Source organism: Plecotus auritus, assembly GCF_963455305.1.
Source record: "Plecotus auritus genome assembly, chromosome: 8".
NCBI lineage: Eukaryota > Metazoa > Chordata > Mammalia > Chiroptera > Vespertilionidae > Plecotus > Plecotus auritus.
The window spans coordinates 87,209,592-87,231,266 of NC_137782.1; the positions used below are offsets into that span (position 1 = coordinate 87,209,592).

Here is a 21,675-nt window from a genome sequence, read left to right on the forward strand (position 1 = left end):
GTCACGACAGCGTCCTGGAGCGACCCCTCTCCCCAAGTCACGGGAACATCTCTTGAGGTCGCTCCGGCGACAAGAAGAGACCCGAAGGCGCAAAGCCAAGCTCTGCTCGGGTTCCCACCCCTCCCTCTGTGCCCCCTAACCCACAGCAGGAGGGGCGCGCAGAGTCCTGGGGAGCCACCTGCTCCGTCTTCCCCTTGCTTCTTCCCCGCCCCCTTCTCCTTCTCCTTCTCCTTCTCCTTCTCCTCTTCCTCCTCCTCCTCCTCCTCCTCCTCTTCCTCCTCCTCCTCGCTCCTCTCCTGCGATGGCTTTTTATAACTCCGGGTTCTGCGCTTTTCCCGGGGCTTAGAAGGGAAGGGGTGGGGGAAGTGGGAGGCGGGGAAAAGAGCTGAATTTTCTGGCCTTTTAAAAACGTGCCTCCTCCTATCGCGCACTGGTGATTTCAGGGGCTTCTCTGAGCCCCCAGCAGCGAGGCTCACGCCCTCTCCACTTGCCCCGGAATGAGATCTAGTGTCTCTCCAGGCCCCAGCCCTTGTCCGCCCCACCCCCCCCACCCCCAGCCTGGAGCCGCGGAGCCTAGGTAGACCAACAGGCCGAGCCGCGCGGCAGGCGAGTCCCTTAGTGTCCCCTTGCGCTCTCGTCGCTGGCCGCACGCCCCAACACTCACCCCCAGGGAGGCCGCCTCCAGGGGCCAGGGATCAAGCATCGCCCCGGACGCCCGGACGCCCGGGCCCGCGGGCAGCGGCGGACCCGGGGCCAGGCTGGGCCCAGCTTACGCCGGCCGGGCTGGGGACGCGCCGGGGCTGCGGGCGCTGCGAAGCCGAGCGCGCTCTCCGAGGCTGGGGGCGCAGGCGGACGCCGCGGACGCGGGTGTCAGGACAGCGTTCGGGCGGCGCCTCCTGTACCGCTACCACCACCTCCTCCTCCTGCTCTCGCGGCGGCGGTGGCTGCGGCGACGGCTGCTTGGGCGAGATCAACAAGTCCGGGCTGAGCTTAGGCTCCGCGCTCGCAGCGATTCTGTCCCGCACTTCAGAGCGCCCAGAGTTCCGCACCAAGGCGGGACGGCGCCACCTGCGGGTAGCGAGCGTGAACGCCGTTTAACTCCTGCTTGCCCGAGTCAGCCTGCTGGTGAGGTTGTGGGCCGGCTGGGTGTTTGGGCGAGGAGGAGCCTGGCAGTCCTAACCTTTCCACTTGGGCTGTCCCCACAACCTCCGGGCAATCCCGCCTTCCTTAGTCCTGTCAACATCGTGAACTGAGTGCCCGCTGTGTGCAAGGCACTAGGATAAGCGTCTGCGATACAGCTGTGAACCCAACACAGAAGCTTGGCTCTCGCGGAGCTGGCTGGAGACAGACCCATAACAAAGTCCAAGAACATTTCAGAGGACAATAAGCTTTTGAGGGGATAATAAGGCAAAGGGAAGAGATTGGGGGGGGGGGGAGGCTGCAATTTTAAATAGCCCTCGCTTTCATGAGTTTCTATTCTAGATTCTAAAATCTAATTCTAGAATGGATTCTAGTGGAGGAATGTGGACAATGAATACATCAATGAATATGCAATGTGGCAGTTGGTGATAACTGCTAAGAAGAAAAACCAAGGTGAGGGAAAGAGTGAGGTGTGAGCTAGTTTATATAGCCTAGTCATTCATTCATTCATTCATTCATTCATTCATTCAAGTTATATTGGACAGCTAGTTATTGAAAGCTCCCTGTGTGCCAGGTCCTGTGGCAGACTCAGTAAAAGAAACACCTTCCCCTTGAGCTCCCAGTCCAATGGGGGAGACAGAATCGATCAAGTAATCCCCAAAAGTGAATATAAAACCAAGGATTTACCTGGAGAGGTGAGTAAGGGTTCCCTAAGGATACCATCGTTATCCTCCCCACCCCCACCATTTACCCATTTATTCTTTCAAATACATATTTACTGCATGATAAGTAAATAGACCCTGAGATACAATAGTGAGCCCCTTGCTCTGGAGGAGAAAAGCTGTGAATAAGCCCTCGGCTCCCAGGGTAAGGTCCTTTCCCTCTGTGTTCTTTTTCTTCATTTCTAAATTTAAAGGGACTTGTTTCTATAGAGTTGAACATAATATTGTTACATATTTTTAATCTGTTCACGTCTCATCACCTCCATTATCATGACCCTTGTCCAAGGTCTCATCATCCTTGTGGGCAGAGGCTGGGGGTGTGCCTAGATTTCCTCCAATACATAGATAGCACAGACCTCCACAATAAAGAATTCTCCTGTCCTAAATGTCAATAGTGCCAAGGTTGAGAAACCCTGGTTTAATTTTTTTTAAATATATTTTATTGGTTTTTTACAGAGAGGAAGGGAGAGGGATAGAGAGCTAGAAACATCGATGAGAGAGAAACATCGATCAGCTGCCTCCTGCACACCCCCCACTGGGGATGTGCCCGCAACCAAGGTACATGCCCTTGACCGGAATCGAACCCAGGTCCCTTCAGTCCGCAGGCCGACGCTCTATCCACTGAGCCAAACCGGTTTCGGCCCCTGGTTTAATTTAATAGAAGTCAAAGGTATGTCCTGCTCTGGAAATGCTATTCTTTCAACGAATAATTAGTGAACACCTACTCTGTGCCAAGCACTACTCTAGACCCTGGAGATACAGTGAAAATAAAAAACAGCAGTTTCTATGACACATGGATTTATATTCTGGTGGGGAATACAGTTAATAAATAATGGAATAAATAAACTGATCATTCAGCTTATGATAAATGCCATGAAGAAAGTGAACAAGAGGAAGTGATAGAGCATGCCTGAAACAAGTGTCAGCAACTTTAGATAGGGTAATTGGGCAGGAGAGGCTTCCTAGAGGAGGTGATACATCTCAGCTGAGAACCTAAGGGCAGGGAGAAGACAACTGTGTGAAGTTCCGAGGAAGGGGATACACACAAGGGAGCCAGAAAGAGCAAAAGCTCGAAGGTAGAAAGGAGCTTCGGAAGGGATGTTAGAGGGGTGGACAGGACCAAACCACGTAGCGCTTCATTGGGATTTTATAAATAAGGTTAAGGAATGAATCTGAGCTTAGAAAGCACAATGGGAAGCCAGAATAAAGTTTTAAGCAGAAAAGTCCCATCTGCTGATCTCTGTCTTGAAGTGATTCTTCTAGCTGCTGTGGGCATTATGGAGTGTTGGGGGACAAAAGCTGGTAGCAGGAAGACCTATCATGAGGTTTCTGCAATTGCCCAGGCTAGAGGTAATAGGGCTTGGACTGAGATGGTGGTGAGGATGGCTGGGCAATTTCACAGCCACCAGGCTCTGACAGGGGAGATTCCTCAGTAAAGGCTAGGGCTAGGTATTGGATGTCATTCAGATTCTTCCCACTGGGTGGCCCGATTCCTGCAAAGTCTGGCTCCAGATTCAGATAAAGAACATCTGGATGCACCTGGAAGTGCAGACAATGGGAACAGCTCTTTCACTTTCCAGCAAACAGCTCTATTGCTACAACTTGTCCATTCATTTTCTTAACAAGGATTCAGAGCAAACTTACTCAGGACCTAGTGGCTCAGAAAGCAAGCATTCTGATGTCATTACTTACATGCAGAATGACCTTGGGCAAGTAATCTAATCTTTCTGGGCCTCAATTTTTCTCTCTGTAAAATGGCGATGGGAATAAAGAGAGTGCCTGCCTTTTAGGGTTATTATGAGGAATTTATAGAAAGCATTTACTCATTGCTAGCTCTTAACTGATAAATTGTAGGTTACCCAAGGGCAGGAGCTGGTCTGTCTTGCTCATCTCAAGTAACAGAATACTTAACTAATTGGGGCTTAAAGAATAAAGATATATAGTTATTTCACATTAAAATTTCAGAGAAGAGTGGTATGAGAGTTGATTTAGCAGCTCAACTATGTTATTAAGGACCCAAATTTCTTCCACCTTTTGCTCTGTCTTCTACAATATATTGTATCCCTGGTTCATTGTCTTAGTCACAACATGGCTGCCACCACTCCTTGCATCAATCTCTGTAAAATTGTATTCAAAGGCAAAAAGAACAAGATGGCCAAGGTGGCCAAAACTAATTTTCCTGTCATGCTTCTCTTTTTTTCATAATCTCTCCACCCATTGCCAAATTCCCTACCATGGGTCACATGGCCACTCCTAGACCTATCACTGACAAAAGGAACAGGATTGACCCTGCTACATTCATTACTGCCTTTACAAAACTGAAGTTTGTTTAACCAGAAAGAAGTGAAGATTGAAGCTGAGTAGGCAACCAACAGTGTCTGCCACACTGTTCTTATAGAGCCCGACATAATACTCGGTACGGAGTAACTGCTCAATGAATATTTGTTGAATGAATAAGTAAGTCCTCTTACATGAGGGCATATAAGAAACTTATGAATAAGACATACATCTGACCTCAGGAATATCTGATCCTATTGGTGGGGGTGGTGACAAGTTATATAGAAATAAAATTGGCAAAAGCTCTCTTATTTCCCTCATCCTGACTCCAAGTCCTTAATGAGGAGACCCTGAGATGGTTCACTGCCTCAAGTCAGCTAAACTGATATTTGTGTATATCTTTAAGAGAGAAAGAGAGAAAGAAAGCAAGACAGAAAGAAAGGAAGGAAGAAAGGGGAAATGGCTAGTGTGTAAGCAGTGTCCAATCCTGTATGCCAGATAGCAGAGGTCATGAGCTGATTATTGATTATTTGCGGACTTCTGTTGTTTGGACATCATGATATATATATATATATATATATATATATATATATATATATATATATAAATTTTGAGCCAAGATTTAACTATCAGAGGAGTTTACATAAAAATCTGGATTTCTGGCTTCTCTTTAAAAATTGGAGGAACTAGCTCTGATCGGTTTGGCTTAGTGGATAGAGCGTCAGCTTGCGGACTTAAGGGTCCCAGGTTCGATTCCGGTCAAGGGCATGTACCTTGGTTGCGGGCACATCCCCAGTGGGGTGTGTGCAGGACGCAGCTGATTGATGTTTCTCTCTCATCGATGTTTCTAACTCTCTCTCCCTCTCCCTTCCTCTCTGTAAAAAAATCAATAAAATATATTTTTTAAAAAATTGGAGGAACTAATTAACACTGGGACCGCATTCCTGTGTAACATGGAAATTATGACTGCTACTGAGTGGTGACTGCCTTTGAACCACAGCTGCCCCCTATAAGCAGGATGTAAACTCCAGTTCCCTGCAGTCTCTACCTCTATTATTATTATTGTGGGGGAAATGGTGTTAATGATTAAATCCACCTCCTGGGTTGCAGGAGGGATGAATGAGATAATGCATATGAAGTGCTTAGCACCATGCCTAACATCAGTAAGTACACATTAATATAACAGTAGTAGCAATATTAACAAACAGTAATTGCAGCTCACATTGATTGAGCAGTAAGTATATATCAGGCACTGCACTAAATGCTTTGCATGTTTCTGATGTCACTTAAAATTCTTACTAGTGTTCTTATCCTTGGGCTGAATATTTTAATATAAGGAAGACCTATTAGCTGTTGGATGATACTTGAGTGGTCAGATGTCTGATTCTAATGCCTGTCTTATGCTAGCCTGATTGTCTTTATCAAACCCTGGGTTTCCTGGCCCAAGTTTCTGGTAAATAGGTGAGCCTGGTTTTCTGGCCAACCTGAATATTTACCCATTTTTTCCATCTTTTGCTCATCACCTACCTATAAACCCAACCATCCATTCATCCATCCATATACTCAGCCACCAAACTACCCAACTGCACACCCACCCATTTATTTACCCACTCACCCATTGATCCATGTACTCACCCACTCACTTCTCTTTCTTTTTATTTATTAACATATTCTAACCACTATCCATTTTTCTACCCATTCATTCACCCACCTACTATTTCTCCATCCATCTATCCATCCATACATCATTTGTCTTTCCACCCACCCATCTATCTACCCATTTACCCCCATCCACCCACCCATCCATCCATCCATCCATCCATCCATATACCCAATCACCTACCCACTTACAGACTCATCCATCCACCCACACAAATGCATCTGTCTACCTACTCATTCATCCCTCTACCCATCATTCATTCATCCCAAATATTCGTGCATATATCCACCACTCACTCACCTACCCACCTATCTATCCACCCACCTACCTACCCTTCCACCTACCCTTATATCTATCCACTTACTTGACCATCTCCACCCACCGATCACCTAACATTTTAGAATTTTTACTACATGTAATATTCTGTGCTAAACCCAGAAATGGTCTCTTGGGCTCTCGTCCTGGGAGGAAATGGGGTGCCAACAGAGGGTCCCCACAGAGGGAAATAGATAAACCTGCATGTAGTTTGTTGAGCCCTTTTGTGGCCTGGACTTTGCCAAATCTATTAACTTCCAGGGTTAGTGACCAAACAATGATGAAATGCAGGTGAGCATGGAATGAGGCACAGGCTTCCAGCAGAGTAATTAGAGGTAAACTAATATGTCTTCCTCACAGAGAAGCCTAGGAACTCCAAGATGTGATGGAAAATGAGCGAGTCAGCAAAAGAAGGAAATCAAAGCCACAGAGATCAAGAGCTAATTAACTGATTCTCCTAGGATGATATTTCATTAAAATCCAGTCTTTGGGGACCAATGTCTCTCCTTCCTCCTCTCCATCGCCCTTGTCCATCTCTTCCTGATCTCATCTGTTTCCTCTCTGACCTCCCTCCCCAGTTTTATCCTTCTTCTAATCCAACCTCCCCCAGGCTACCAGGATGAAACTTTAAAGGTACAAGTCTGACTCCTGCTACACTGCAAGAGAGACCATGTGGGGAGGCCACATGGAGAGTGAGAGGCCCTGAAATGACACAGAAAGAGAGAGCGATTCAGCCATCTCAATGTCCCAGCTAAGCACAGCCTGTTAGTCACCCCTGCCAAGGCGCCATCTTTGAGGTCAGCCTCCCTGACATCTGACTGCAGCTACCTGAGAGCTAACCCAAATGAGACCAGAAGAACCACAAAGTGGTTCTAAGTCCCTGCCAACCCACAAAACCATGAGAAATTATAAAATAATTTCATTTTAACCCCTATATTTTGGGGTTATTTGTTACACAGCTATAGATAACTGATACAGCTTCTTTGCTCATGCTGTTTCCACTGCTTAGAATCCTTCCCTGACCCAACCATAATTTTTTCCACACAGGAAATTTCTATTCACCTTTCAAAACCCAGATCCAGTGTCACTTTTTTCTGCCTCTCCATGGTCTGGGTCAGATTCTCTTTCCTCTGGGAAACTCTATTATGAGGCTAACTTAGGATATTCATTTTCCATCTCATCCATTGGTTGTGAATGGCAATATTAATCACTTAAAGCTCACAAAATCTTATGAGGGAGATGTTATTATTATCCATTATCCCTGTCTTACAGGTGGAAAGGCTGGGGCACAAAGAGATGCTCCAAATCACCTTGGTATTAAGTGACTCAGCAATGATTCAAACCAGGCAGAGCCCAGGCAAACCACCATGGTATATGGCCTCTAATTAGAATCTAAACAATAATGGCACTTATTATCCCATTTAACACAGAATCCAGATACAAGTGATTCCAGATCTGTCACAGGAGCAGCTCAGAGGTCTCGGGATTCTTGGTTATTTCTCTGCGATTTTCTTACCCTCATGATCACAAATAGTTGCCATGGCCTCCTCTCACATGATAACTCCAACATAGGGAGGAAGGATGAGCTTCTCCCACATTTCTGAAGCTCCCCACAGACTTCCTGGGCCATCTCATTGGTACTGAGTTACATGACCACCATTAGCCCAATCACTGGCAAAAGGTGCCTGGTACCTATAATTGGATTGGCCTCAGATTTTGATTTGGAGGTCGGCCCTATTTTCGCTGAGCTCATGGCTGCCTCTATCTGAAGAGTTATTTTAGCAAGGAGATTGAGAGTTTGGCTCTTGGCCAGGAAATCAGCATTTTCCCCACAGTTGTCAGCATTAAGAACACCTGAAATAAAAGCACACAGAGACCCTGTTTATTGCAAGAATCCACTTTCCCAGGTTTGCAACATGGGTACATCAGCCTTGTCTCTCCCAGGCTACACTGAAGTCTTAGGGGAGGTTCCCAGGGTGAGAGGATTGCACACTGTCAGCTCTCCCCATTCATCACCCTCCTTCCCACGCAGACACACCCCTCTGGATCATGTATCAAGTGGCCATGATTCCCATGCATTAAAGGTGTTTGTTCACTGGTCCACCATGGAATGAGAAAAATAAGGACGATGGAATGAGATTCCTATAAAGCTAAATTGATTCCATTTAAAGGAAAGCTGTTGTTGACTTTCCTACTTAAACTCTCTGATGGCTTCTGGAGGCACTTAGAGTCAAGACCAGGCTGCCGCCATGGCTGCGGAGCGTGCTCCAGGCACAGCTCTTGTCATATCTCACTCGGCCCGGCCTCCCTGGCAGCCTCACTATTTCTCAAATACACCAAGCCCTTTGCCTCTTCAGGACCTCTGCATTTGCCATTTGTTTTCCCTGGAAAGTTCTTGTCCTGGTTCTTTACAAGGTTGGCTACTTTTCATTCAAACCTCAGCTCATCTGCCACCTCCTTGGAGAGAGATCTGCCCTGACCATCTCCAAAGCCATGGCCATCTCCATCTCCGTGTCACCACCACATTCCACTGAGCTGTTTGCTTGTCTTCAGAGCCTTCTCAGTACCTGACATTGTGTTTTTGTTGACTTGCTTCTGAGATAAGTAATCTCTTCTGCCTGAAAGTAAAATCTATGAGGGCAGAGACCTCCCTGGACTGTCGCTGTCTCCCTATCTCCTGCCTGTCCCCCTACAGCCTATTATTCTCACATACACAGTGAGAGGGATCCTGCTGGATTCAAGTTAGATCATGTCTCTCCTCTACCCAGAACCCTCCACGGCTCCTAGCCACACTGGCCTCCTTCCAACAGCCTGAGATCTTCCTAGCTCAGGGCCTTTGCATTTGTTGTTCCATCTTTCTGGAACATTCTTCCCTCACATACCCCTGTGGTTTGCTCCTCTCACTTCCTTCTAGTCTCTGTTCAAAGATCACCTTAGAGAGGCCTTCCCTGCTCACCCTGCTTAGAGTTGCAATTCCCCACCCCATTTCCCTCTTTATTCTTCTCTATGGTACTTATCATCATGACATACTTATACTTATTACCTAGACCAGTAGTTGGCAAACTCATTAGTCAACAGAGCCAAATATCAACAGTACAACGATTGAAATTTCTTTTGAGAGCCAAATTTTTTAAACTTAAACTTCTTCTAACGCCACTTCTTCAAAATAGACTCGCCCAGGCCGTGGTATTTTGTGGAAGAGCCACACTTAAGGGGCCAAAGAGCCGCATGTGGCTCATGAGCCACAGTTTGCTGACCACGGACCTAGACTATTGTTGTCTCCCCCAGGAGAATATCACTCCATGAGGATGGATTTTGGGGGGCTGTTTTAGTCACTGCTGGGTCCCCATTGCCTAGAACAGTTCCTAGCACATGTGAGGTGCTTAAATATTTACTATAAAAATACATATAACAATTTTATAAAATTCACCCATTCGAAGTGTACAAGTTAATGGTTTTTAATAAATTCACAGAATTGTGGAACCCTCACCACAGTCTTAGAACACTTCATCACCCCCAATAGAAATCCCATACCCATTAGTAGTCTCCTCGTCTCCCCGTGCCTGGTACAGTGCCCCTCTGGAAAGACTACATTTCCCAGTCTCCTGTGTAGCAAGAAGTGTCATGTGACTAAGTTCTGACCAATGGGGTGCAAGCAGATTTTCTCTTCTTTGTTCCTTGCTCATTCTTGCCAGTCTGGGATGTAAGTAGAAAGGCTGGAGCTCAAGCAGCAATAGTGGACCCTAAGGTGGAAACTACTGGTTAACTTACATTGGAGGGACCAGAAGGAGGGGGTCTGGTGAGTGTGAAGGTGCCACACCACCTCTGGTCTCCTGTATCTACATGACAGAGAAAGAAATGTCTGCTGTATTGAAGGTAATGTTTTAATGTGAAAATGTTGCTGTTAGTTGACATGTCTGTCACTCACAGCCAAATCCAATCTCAACAAATGTGTCTCCATGGTCCCCCTCAGGATGAGGAAACTGCTGTGAGGGACATTAACCTTGGGACATGATTTTTTACTCAAATATTTGGAAGAAAAACAATGTTCTCGTTTTTATTTTTCTCAAATCTAATTCATTTCACCTTTTTTTAATGCTAGGATTTTTTTTTTATTTTTTAAAAATATATTTTATTGATTTTTTTACAGAGAGGAATGAAGAGGGATAGAGTTAGAAACATCAATGAGAGAAACATCAATTCAGCTGCCTCCTGCACACTCCCCACTGGGGATGCGCTTGCAACCAAGGTACATGCCCTTGACTGGAATCAAACCTGGGACCCTTCAGTCCGCAGGCCAACGCTCTATCCACTGAGCCAAACCGGTTAGGGCTGCTAGGATTTAAAAAATATATATTTTTTTATTGATTTCAGAGAGGAAGGGAGAGGGAGAGAGAGATAGAAACATCAATGATGACAGAGTCATTGATAGGCTGCTTCCTGAATGCCCCCTACTGGGGATTGAGCCAGCAACCCAGGCATGTGCCCTTGACCAGAATCGAACCCAGGACCCTTCAGTCAGCAGGCTGACGCTCTATCAATTGAGCCAAAATGGCTAGGCCCCTTTTTTTAAAAAAATTAAATTTTAAAAAATTTAAAATTTAAATAAATGCCTACATACACTGACGGGTAAAGAACATCCAGTGAATTTTTGAGAGATCTTTTTTTGCTTTGGGATTGTGAGTCTCCACCCCAAAGTCCTCTTTGCACCCCAAAGTGTTGCCGTGGCTACTCTGTCCTTCTGTGCCACCAAAAGGATCAATGATGGAAAGATCCTGAGTTCGGTCTCAGGAGGCAGAGTCCTGCATGTGAATCCCAAATCTACTATTTATTAGCCACGTGATCTTGGGCAAGCCACTTCACCTCTCTGACCCTTGACTTCTTCCCCTGTACAAATGGAGATAATACACACCTTGGAGGGTATGACTTGATTCTAAGGTGCTCTGTGCTCCCTTCCTAGAAGCTAACTCTGCCATTCCGGACACAGCCGCCCCTCAGTCTGAATGACACGCAGAGGCAGTTTCACAAACAAGGATGGTTTAATATATTTCAGCATGTTTCCACTCAACAGTATTATATGAAAATAGAACTCTTTATTTAAACAGCAAGGCTATTCATGAAACACTGTTTATTTAAAAATACACATCAACATCAATGAATCTGGCAAGACACTTCAGCTCTCATCTGAAGAATCGGCAGGTGGGTGTCACCAGCTCAGTGTGCTCGGCCACTGATGGTAAAAAACCCTGGGAGGCACTCAGGCCAGGTGTAATGCACAGGTGACCCTCGTGGTGAGCTGCTTACTCCTTTCTCTGTCCTTTCTCCCAGTGATTATCAGGGAGAAAGTCTCGGGTGGCGATGGCCTGACTTTAATGCCACTCGAATACTTGCTTGTCTCACATTGTGACAGAGAAGTGACAGATCTCAGGCCCTGAGCCTCAGCGACACCAGCATGGAGACTCCCTTCCGTCGAATTTATTTTTCACAGTCACTTTCTATTTTTGACAACGAGTGATATATGTTGTCCATTACCGGCAACAATAAAAAAAAAAAAAGCTACCTTTTCAAACAACTATAAGGTTTAAAAAATGAGTCTGTTTCAAGGAAAATATCTGGTAAACAACAATACAAAATATAGCAAAAAAAAAATGATGATGATGTTAAGAAACACTTCATTAGGTCAACCTAAGACTGTTTCTAACATATGTCCTGCAATTTTGTTATTCTAAAGCAAGGTATGAAGAAATACAATGACAACTGTGTACCTTCCTAGATAATTTGTAGCAAAGAGCTAACCCACTCATCTCTCGCTCTTCTTTATATTTTTTAAAAGAAAAAGAAAAAGTAAGATTAAAACAAGGGAAGGCTTAAATCATTGTCTCCTAAGCTGTACTTCAGTATCTATGGTACCAGCTGGAGCTGCCTGGTGGGAGATTTGTCTCTTCTTAATGATTGTGGCTTCAAGGAGGTGCACCACCTTTAAAGGAAATTGGCCTTTTTTTTTTTTTTTTAAACAGAGGTGAGAATCTAGTCTCAGTGACAAAGCGTCCCTGATTTGGAAGAGGGGAGTCATAAGGGCTTTCCCCCACCAGGGTAGCAACCTCACAGAGAGATCTTCCCGCTGCTATTTCTGCTGGCCTCCTTCCTTCCCTTCCAAGCTAGGATGAAGCAGCTGAGGGTTGCCGTGGAAACCGGCTCCATCCTCCCACAGGAGGCTGCCAGGCCTGATTTCCTGCAGAGTTAAGAAGCAGGAAGCAGCAGGGGTCACCCAGGCATGAAGATGGGTTTCCCTGGGGATATCCTGCCTCCTGCCAATCACAGTATCTGTCTGGGAATCCTGGGGGCGCCTGGAGGCTGAGGGCCAGGGAAGCCCCCAAGCCCCAGTGCTGCTCCAAGAGACTAGCTCCTGACACATTCGGAGATCTCAGGTCCTCTCTTCTCTTTCAGCTAAAGCTAAAGTAACTTAGCTCTGTGTGTGTGTATGTGTGTCTGCATCTCATGAAATGCATCCAGCCATGCATGCCTCTGGCTCTGATGCCAAACAGAACTGTCCCTCCATCATCCCCTTGAGCCCAAGGAATGCATTTGCTATTGGGACAAGAAGTCTGTTTGCTGAATTCTACTAGTTTATGAGTTGTGTGACCCTGGCAGTCACCTCACCTCTCTGAACCTGTTTTCCTCATCTATAAAAAGGTGTAACCATCCCCTCTTTGCAGAGATGATGTGAGAAATAGAAATACTATGTCCATTGTGCCTGTCACAGACATTTAGAGAGTCCTCAATAAACGGAATCTAATATTAACAATGCTTACAATCATAATAAAGGTTTCTAGGCAATTTTTTCTCTTTGAGCTCCTCTTCCCCCCACCCCCAAACTGATGCAAAGGCAAGTTTTCATCATTGATCTGTTTGTTCGAAGGGTGGTGAACACAAGAAGATGGACCATTGGCTTAAGAACCAGTTAGCAGGTTCCTACCACCTCCTAAAAATCACTTCTAAGAGTTGGAACAGGGTTCTCAGCTCGAATGCCTTCATGGTCCAGGAGGTACTAGGAATGGAGAAGCAGAGAGAAAAAGTTCCACCAAGTAGAAACCCTGGTGAGCCAGAGCACACGCCCTAGAAAAGGGAGGTGGCTGCTTCTCAACCCTGGCCAGTGCTTGCCCTTGGGAATAATGGCCCAGTGTGCCCGGTTTTTTCAAGAGAAGCTGGGCATTTTGAATCAACTCTCCCAAAGATGATATGGAAACAATTTTTATATACTGTATATAAAACAGGTCTGCAGACTGCATCATGCCCACAGCTGGAGCTTCTGAGCTCGATTGAAGGAAACCAAAGCCTCCTGTTTTTGCCTTGCTCAGTCCAAGGAGCCTGGCTGCTTCCTTCCATCAGGACCGTCCTGTGGGGTCTGTGTCTTTCTTATTCCCGACTTGAGTCTCAGCATTAACAAGGCTTGTCCCATCTGGAGCCCATAACTCTAGAACAGTGAGCCCCACTGCTCCAATTCCAGCGTCGAGGGTGCTCACGATCTGAATCGTGGATGCATCAGCTTCGGAAACCCTCCTGCGCTTTCTCAAGAATCGGTGTGAATGGAGAGATGAGGGAACCAGAAACAGGTCTAAGGACTCCTTTGGCTTCAGCTACTTTAAAATAATTTGGGGACCTGCTTATTTCAAGGGACACACTGCTAGATCCCAAATGGCCTTTTTAAGGCCAGCATCTGCTTTGAGTGGTTAAGACCTCAACCACACCATTGTCAAGGGCTTGGACAGTGGCCCCTCTGGGAGTTGGGACACAGCAGTCAGGATTCCTATTCTGCCCTGTTTGCCCTAACTTTTGTGGGTGTCATAAGGTGAGAGGAGCAAGGTGAGCTGGGCACAGAAAGAATCTCATTTTGGACTAAACCTTTCTCTCTCAGCTTCCTTTCTCCCCCTTTCCCCCAATCAGCCTTCCAGGTAAAAAGCAGTAAAGTGCTAAAGCTGATACTGTTGGGTGTTCAAAGCTGTGCACCCAGGCCAGATGTGGACATAGAAAGTTGGGCGATCTGCGTGAGGGCTGGGTGGGGGCAAGCGTGTGGAGCCCGGTCTGTTCACGGCTGGATGCGGTAACGGATGGGCACGTCGTGTTCTGGCTGCATCAGCCCGAAGCCGTACCTGCTGAGGTCAAACTCAGGGATCTCCATGTTGGGGTTGACCAGCTCCAGGTCAAAGTGCGCCAGCACAAGGAACACGAATCTGCAGAGAGATGGCGTGGAAGGTGTGAAGAAGAGGGAGCATGGGGGGCTTGTTCAAAATATGGCAGGAGAGATTCATAAAATATATGGGTGGCATAGGTAAACACCTGTACTTGCCACCTCCCACAACCACATCAAAATTACAACTAAAATACAGAACAACCATCATTCAGAACCACCTGAAATCTGGCTGAATGGAAGTCCTACAACTAGAGAAGAAGAAAGCACAATGAAATTGGTAGGAGGGATGGAGGCTCAGAACAGGCTGGTCCGACACCCATGTGTGGTGATTTTTTAATCAGGAGGGATATCTCTAAGGCCTCCCGTAAAAAGAAGCAAGGGGTCCCAGCCCCACATCAGACTCTCAGCCCAGGGTGCCAGAGCTGGGAAAAGAAGTCCCCATAACTTCAGGCTATAAAACCAGCAGGGATTGTGGCTGAGTGACACAGAGGCTGTTGGAGTCCCAGGTGTTCCTCTTAAAGGGCCTGCCCATGAACTTATAAGGATTTCACTTCCTCTGAGCTCCAGCTTCAGGCGGCGGCTTTGGGGGAATCCAGAGACATACAGGTGGGGGTTGAGGGCTACTGGACTGTGGCATTGGGATAGAAACTCAGGGGCAACTTTCTCCCAGACAGGGAGAAAGGGTCATTGTTCCTATTGCTTACAAGGGTCATTGTTCCTATGCTTGGACCTCCCCAACACAGAGCTGACTGGCAGCCATATCTGAGTTTCTATCAGTATGGCCCACACTGTTTGCTCTGCCCTGGTGATTCCCTGAGACCCCATCCAATTTTCACCCCCACCAAGCTGTTTGTAGCAGCTTTTCCATATGAATGGCCTGTCCTGGTTCAGGCTTCAGACTTTGCTAAAATCTCTCAAAAAAGTAGCAGCTGGCATCAGTGTTCCCCAAACCTACCAATAAAAGGCCCAAGACCTGGCACTAGCACCAGCCTGCCTTCCTTCACAGCTGGGCCTCATCTGGGCACTTCCTAGCCCAATAGTAGCAGCCATCTACAGATCTCTTTCTAGCTCCTGCCAGATGGCTGCAAGCAGTGGCTGACTTTGCTCCTCCTGGAAGGCCCCAGAGCCAGTGCACCTGGTGATAGCTTCAGAGCATACCAGATTAAAACTCTACCAATTCACAAGTGACACACTCAAGGGGAAGACTCAGTGAGCACCAAAGCCCCATTGAAGCAAGTCCTGCTCCATAGGGATCTCTCCTGCATAGCAGCTCTTCCATTGTAGACATAGCTGGTCCTCACAGCCAACTGGCCTGGAGGTCAATTCTTCCCAGTGACGCCAACAGCAACCAAGGCTCAACTACAAGACTGTGCATTCAGCCCACACAGAGGCACACCTAGAGTGCCCAGCTCAGGTGACTGAGCCACTGGGCCTTCAGGACACTCTATCAATTCCAGGAGACATAACAGCTCTACCTAATACACAGAAACAAACACAGGGAAGCAGCCAAAATGCGGAGACAAAGAAACATGTTACAAATGAAAAAAAAAAAAATGGAAGCAAGCAAACTACTAGATACAGAGTTCAAAACAATTGTTATAAGGTTACACAAGGGTCTAAATGAGAACTTCAAGGGACTTAATGAGAGCTTCAAGAAAATTAAGGAGAGTGCAAAGGGACTTAGTGAGACTTTCAAGGGTCTTAGTGAGAATGTCAAAGACATGAAAAAGGACCAGTCAGAAATTAAGCATACACTAACTGAAATAAAGAATAATTTACAAGAAACCAAGATGGCGGCATAGGTAAGCACCTAAACTGCTGCCTCGCACAACAATTTCAAAACTACAACTAAAAGACAGAACGGACACCATCCAGAACCACAGGAAAGCTGGCTGAGTGAAAATTCTACAACTAGAAGGAAAGAGAAAAGCTCACAGAGAATTGGAGGTACGGCAAAGGGTCTTTGTGCGCACAGAGGGAAGGGCGGCTGAGAGCCTGGCTGACTTTCTCTGGCGGAAGGGGGAAGGAAACCCCCGACCGCACTGAAACCCAGTTCTGACTGCAGTGAACCCCAGTTCCAGGCGAGCCCCTGGGGACCCACGCTCTTGTGGGGGGAATCTGGACTCTCGGGCGGAGACTCGGGAGCCGGGGAAGGCAGAGGTCTGCAGGCGCACACACGCACAAGGGCAAGGCTGACTGGAAGCCAAGACTGTCTGCTCTGCCCTGAGACTCCACCCCATCCAAGCTGAGCACAGAGGCTATTGCAATTTGGCAAGTCTAATCCTATAAGGCTGTCTCCAGCACCGAACTTCTCCCAGCGTAGACACAGCTGATCCTTACAGCCAACTGGCCTGGAGGTCAATTCCTCCCAGTGATACCAACAACAATCAAGACTTAATTACAACAAGGCTGTACACACAGTCCACAAAAGGGTGCACCAAGAGTGTCCACCTCAGGTTAACTGGGGAGGCAGACCCACTGGGCCATATAGGAAACCTAGCACACAAATCTACCCTACCAACTCAGGGAAGCAATGAAAATGCGGCGTCAAAGAAACAGATCATAAACGAAAGAAATGAAGGAAAACAAACGACTGGATATAGAATTCAAAACCACGGTTATAAGGCTTTTTAAGAATATCCTAGAAAAGGCCGATAAATATAACGAGACCCTCGAAGATATGAAAAAGGACCAACTAGAAATTAAACATACACTGACTGAAATAAAAAATATTATACAGAGACCCAAAAACAGACTAGAGGAACACAAGAATCAAGTCAAAGAATTGAAATACAAAGAAGCAAAAAACACTCAACCGAAAAAGCAAAAAGCAAAAAAAAAAAAAAAAATCCAAAAAGTTGAAGATAGTGTAAGAAGACTCTGGGACATCTTCAAGCGTACCAACATCAGAATTATGGGGGTGCCAGAAGAAGAGAGAGAGCAAGATACTGAAAACCTATTGGAAGAAATAATGACTGAAAACTTCCCCCACCTGGTGAAAGAAATAGACTTACAAGTCCAGGAAGCGCACAGAACCCCAAACAAAAGGAATCCAAAGAGGACCACACCAAGACACATCATAATTAAAATGCCAAGAGCAAAAGACAAAGAGAGAATCTTAAAAGCAGCAAGAGAAAAACAGTTAATTACTTACAAGGGAGCACCCATACGATTGTCAGCTGATTTCTCAAAAGAAACTATGCAGGCCAGACGGGAGTGGCAAGAAATTTTCAAAGTGATGAATAGCAAGAACCTACAACCAAGATTACTCTACCCAGCAAAGCTATCATTCAGAATTGAAGGGCAGATAAAGAGCTTCACAGATAAGAAAAAGCTAAAGGAGTTCATCACCACCAAACCAGTATTATATGAAATGCTGAAAGGTATTCTTAAAGAAGAGCAAGAAGAAAAAAGTAAAGATAAAAATTTTGAACAACAAATACATATCTATCAACAAGTGAACCTAAAAATCAAGTGAATTAAAAACCTGAGGAACAGAATAATCTGGTGAATATAATAGAATCAGGGGCATAGAAAGGGAGTGGACTGATAATTCTCAGGAGGAAAGGGGTATGGAGGGTTCAGGAAGAGACTGGACAAAAATCATACACTTATGGATGAGGACAGTTGGGGGGAGGTAAGGGCAGAAGGTGGGGTGGGAAATGGGTGGAGGGGAGCTATGGGGGGAAAAAGGAGAAACAATTGTAATAATCTGAATAAAGATTTATTTAAAAAAAAAAAGAATAATTTACAGGGATCCAACAGTATAGCAGAGGATTCCAAGAATCTAATCAACGATTTGGAATATGAGGAAGCAAAAAAAAAAACACCCAATCAGAAGAGAGAGAGAAAATAAGAATCCAAAAATATGAAGATAGTATAAGGAGCCTCTGGGACAACTTCAAATGTACCAACATTTGCATTATGGAGGTATCAGAAGGAGATGAGAAAGAGCAAGATATTGAAAACCTGTTTGAAGAAATAATGACAGAAAATTTCCCCCACCTGGTGAAAGAAATAGACTACAAGTCCAGGAAGCATAGAGAATCACAAAAAAGAGAAACCCAAGGAGGCTCACACCAAAACACATAATAATTAAAATGCCAAAGGTTAAAGATAAGAGAGAATATTAAAAGCAGCAAGAGAAAAGCAGTTAGTTACCTACAAGGGAGCACCCATACGACTGTCAGCTGATTTCTCAACAGAAACTTTTCAGGCCAGAAGGGAGTGGCAAGAAATACTCAAAGTGATGAATAGCAAGGACCTACAACCAAGACTTCTTTACCCAGCAAAGCTATCATTTAGAATTGAAGGGCAGATAAAGAGCTTCACTGACAAGAAAAAGCTAAAGGAGTCCATCACCACCAAACCAATATTACATGAAATGTTGAAGGGTATTCTTTAAGTAGAGGAAGAAGAAGAAGAAAAAAAAAGATAAAAAATATGAACAATAAAATGGCAATAAATACATAGCTAAAAATAAACAAACAAGAAATATAATGAACAAAATAAACTGATGAATAAAATAGAATCAGAAGCAGGGAAACATGGAACAGACTGACGAATCTCAGAGGGAAGGGGGGATGAAGGGGTGGGAAGAGATTAACCAAAGATCTTATATGCATATATGCATTATCTATGGGCACAGACAATAGGGTGGTGAAGGCCTGGGGCAGGGTGGGAACCAGGTGGAGGAGAGCAATGGTGGGGGCGCGGTGCGGGGGCGGGAAGGAGACATCTGTGATACTCTCAACAATAAAGATTTAAAAAATAAAAAAAATATATATTTACCCCTATGTTCATTGCAGCATTATTCACGGTGACCAAGACATGGAAATAACCAACAACAGAAGTGTCTTTCGATAGATAATTGGATAAAGAAGATGTGGTACAAATGTATATGCAATGGAATATTACTAAGCCATCAGAAAAGATAAAATACTGCTATTTGCAACAACATGGATGGATCTTGCAAATATTATGTTAAGTGAAATAAGTCCTATAGAAAGTCAAGAACCATACGATTTCACCTCTATGTGAGATATAAAACTGAAAGCAACGAACGAACAAACGTGACCAACAAAAACTCATAGACACAGACAACAGTAGGGCAGTTGCCAGAGGGAAGGAGTTTGGGTGGAGGTAGAGAAGGGTAAAGGGGGCCAAATACATGGTGACAGAAGAAGACTGCACTTTGAGTGAACACACAATGCAATATACAGATGATGTATTATAGAACTGTACACCTGAAACCTATATCATTCTATTAACCAATGTCACCCCAATAAATTTTAATAAAATTAAAAATAACAAACAAACAAAAAAGGAATAAGGGAGGAGAGCAACAGCCTCCTCCGGAGTCTGCCCCCAACTCTGACTTTGGGAAAAGTGAGAAAAGGAGAGTGAGAGAGCAGGAGCTCCTACCTGTGTGCCACCCTGTGGGTAGGTGGGCCCGTGCACTAGCATGGCTGACAGGTGTGAGCAGAAGTGACCTGTGTGTCAACTTCACACCAAAGCACTTCAGAGCAGGTGCTGCACTCCAGCTTCTCTTGGGCCTGGAGGTGTGTGGGCCTCGCGTAGAGATGGAAAGAGCTGAGTCTCTGCATGGAGGGGAGGAGACCCCCAACCCCATGGCCGACTTTGTGTGAGTGGGCACTAAGCTTGTTGTCACAGCCGCTGACACTGGGCGGGTGTGGGGGGTGGGGGCGGTCGTTTGGTTCAGCAGCATAGACGAGCTTCCCCTGATCAGTATGAACAGCGACTCCTCTGACTCCCCCCAGCCACACTCACCTTCCCTCCCAAACACCTGGAAGTCCTCACCTTCTGCTCTGGTCAAGGCTGCTGCGAAACCACAGGCTGCCTTTGTGAGATCGGACACAGGCACCCCTCCCTTGAGACGCTTTACTGTGTCTGTGGGAAAACTATCAAAAGGAAGCAACTTTGCAAGAACAAGTACTCTTTACTGCCATCTTCTGGAAAACTGTCCTAATAAGTATACAAACCACGTTTATGATGCAATCAGTGTGCCCATAAATGTGGTGGCAGCCCTGCCTTATGTCAACTGCTTCCTGCCCACCTGCCTTATCTTACTCAGCACCACCCGTGTCAGTAAGGGTCAGCACTGGGTCTTCAGCTCCTCTGTCCCCACTGAGACCCAGCTCCCCAAGGTGGACTGAGCACACGGCAAGGATTCTATAATCTTACTGAATGAACGGTAAGAGGGAAGACATGGATAGAGCGAAGTCAACGCTCTGGATGAAAGAGCTGGATACAGAACTTGTCTCTCCACTTAAGGGAGTGGGACCATTGTCAAGTTTCTCTGTTTCCCCATCTGGTCAAAGAAGGTAAAAAAAGTGGCATGTATGAAGTCTGGTCGGTGTGGCTCAGTGGTTGAGCGTCAACCTATGAACCAGGAAGTCACAATTTGATTCCCAACCAGGACACATGCCTGGTTGCGGGCTCAGTCCCTCTGTGCAGGAGGCAGCCGATCAATGATTCTCTCTCATCGTTGATGTTTCTATCTCTCTCTCCCTTTCCCTTCCTCTCCGAAATAATAAAAAGATATATATATATATATATATTTAAAATGGGATGTATCCCTTTCAGCTCTGAAGCTGTAGGATGAGTTTATATCAGGTGGGGGTTCTATATCCACACCTGGACTTGGATCCTGGTACCTCCACTCACCAGGTGTATGACCTGGCAAATGATTTGCCCTCAGTGTTAGACTGACACCTACCTAGCAGGGTTGTCATGACAATTAAGTGAGATAAAAATAACAACAACTTAGCTAATTTATTGAAGCACTACGTGCCGACACTGTGCTAAACATGTAGTGTCCTAATACGATCTCTATCTGTCCGAAAGCTTTAGGCGATAGGAGCTACAGCAGGTCCTGCTATAACACTTGTTTTGAACACCTGACTTTGTTCCAATGTGATTGATATATTCGGGCACGAGTGAAGCTTAATGCAAATTTCACATTAGCTTATGTGCAATTTTATCTGTGAGTAACACAAGGAGAATGCAAAAACCTGCACCCAGCTGAGCTGAGCTGAGCAGGAATTCACAAAACGCACACACATACCTAAACTCTATCCTCCCATGACCCCAGCTCACGGTGCGTGCATGTGCGTATGTGCACGTGTATGTGTTATGTGCCCCACCATTCATATCAAATGTCCAATTTCAGATACCCCTCCTTCCACTCTTCACAGTAGCTCACAGCTGCCATCCCACCCACAGTCCACTTCCACAGTGAACTTCAGGTTGTTTTATGAGGAAAGTGCCGTCTTTTCTGCAGCACCGGGGTACTTGTTAGCCATTTAACATGTGTAAACCTGTACTACCATTTTCCCCTAGGTTCTTAC

General features: G+C 45.7%; 2 protein-coding genes across 4 annotated transcripts in view; both read right to left on the minus strand.

The window, feature by feature from the left end:
- The window catches only part of KCNB1 (potassium voltage-gated channel subfamily B member 1), a 96,097-nt gene extending 95,102 nt beyond the window's left edge, over positions 1-995 (minus strand). For 2 of the 3 annotated variants that reach the window (XR_013961404.1, XM_080684058.1), the window contains exon 1: positions 665-995. The gene's annotated coding sequence lies outside the window, so the exon portion shown is untranslated. Of the gene's footprint in view, positions 1-178; positions 231-664 lie in introns of those variants that run through there. The other variant, XM_080684059.1, reaches the window with a different exon arrangement.
- Positions 996-11,137: 10,142 nt separating this feature from the next.
- The window catches only part of PTGIS (prostaglandin I2 synthase), a 44,679-nt gene continuing 34,141 nt past the window's right edge, over positions 11,138-21,675 (minus strand). The window contains exon 10 of the mRNA XM_080686780.1: positions 11,138-14,345. Coding sequence (XP_080542906.1) covers positions 14,201-14,345 — 145 coding nt within the window. The 3' untranslated portion in view covers positions 11,138-14,200. The remainder of the gene's footprint in view (positions 14,346-21,675) is intronic.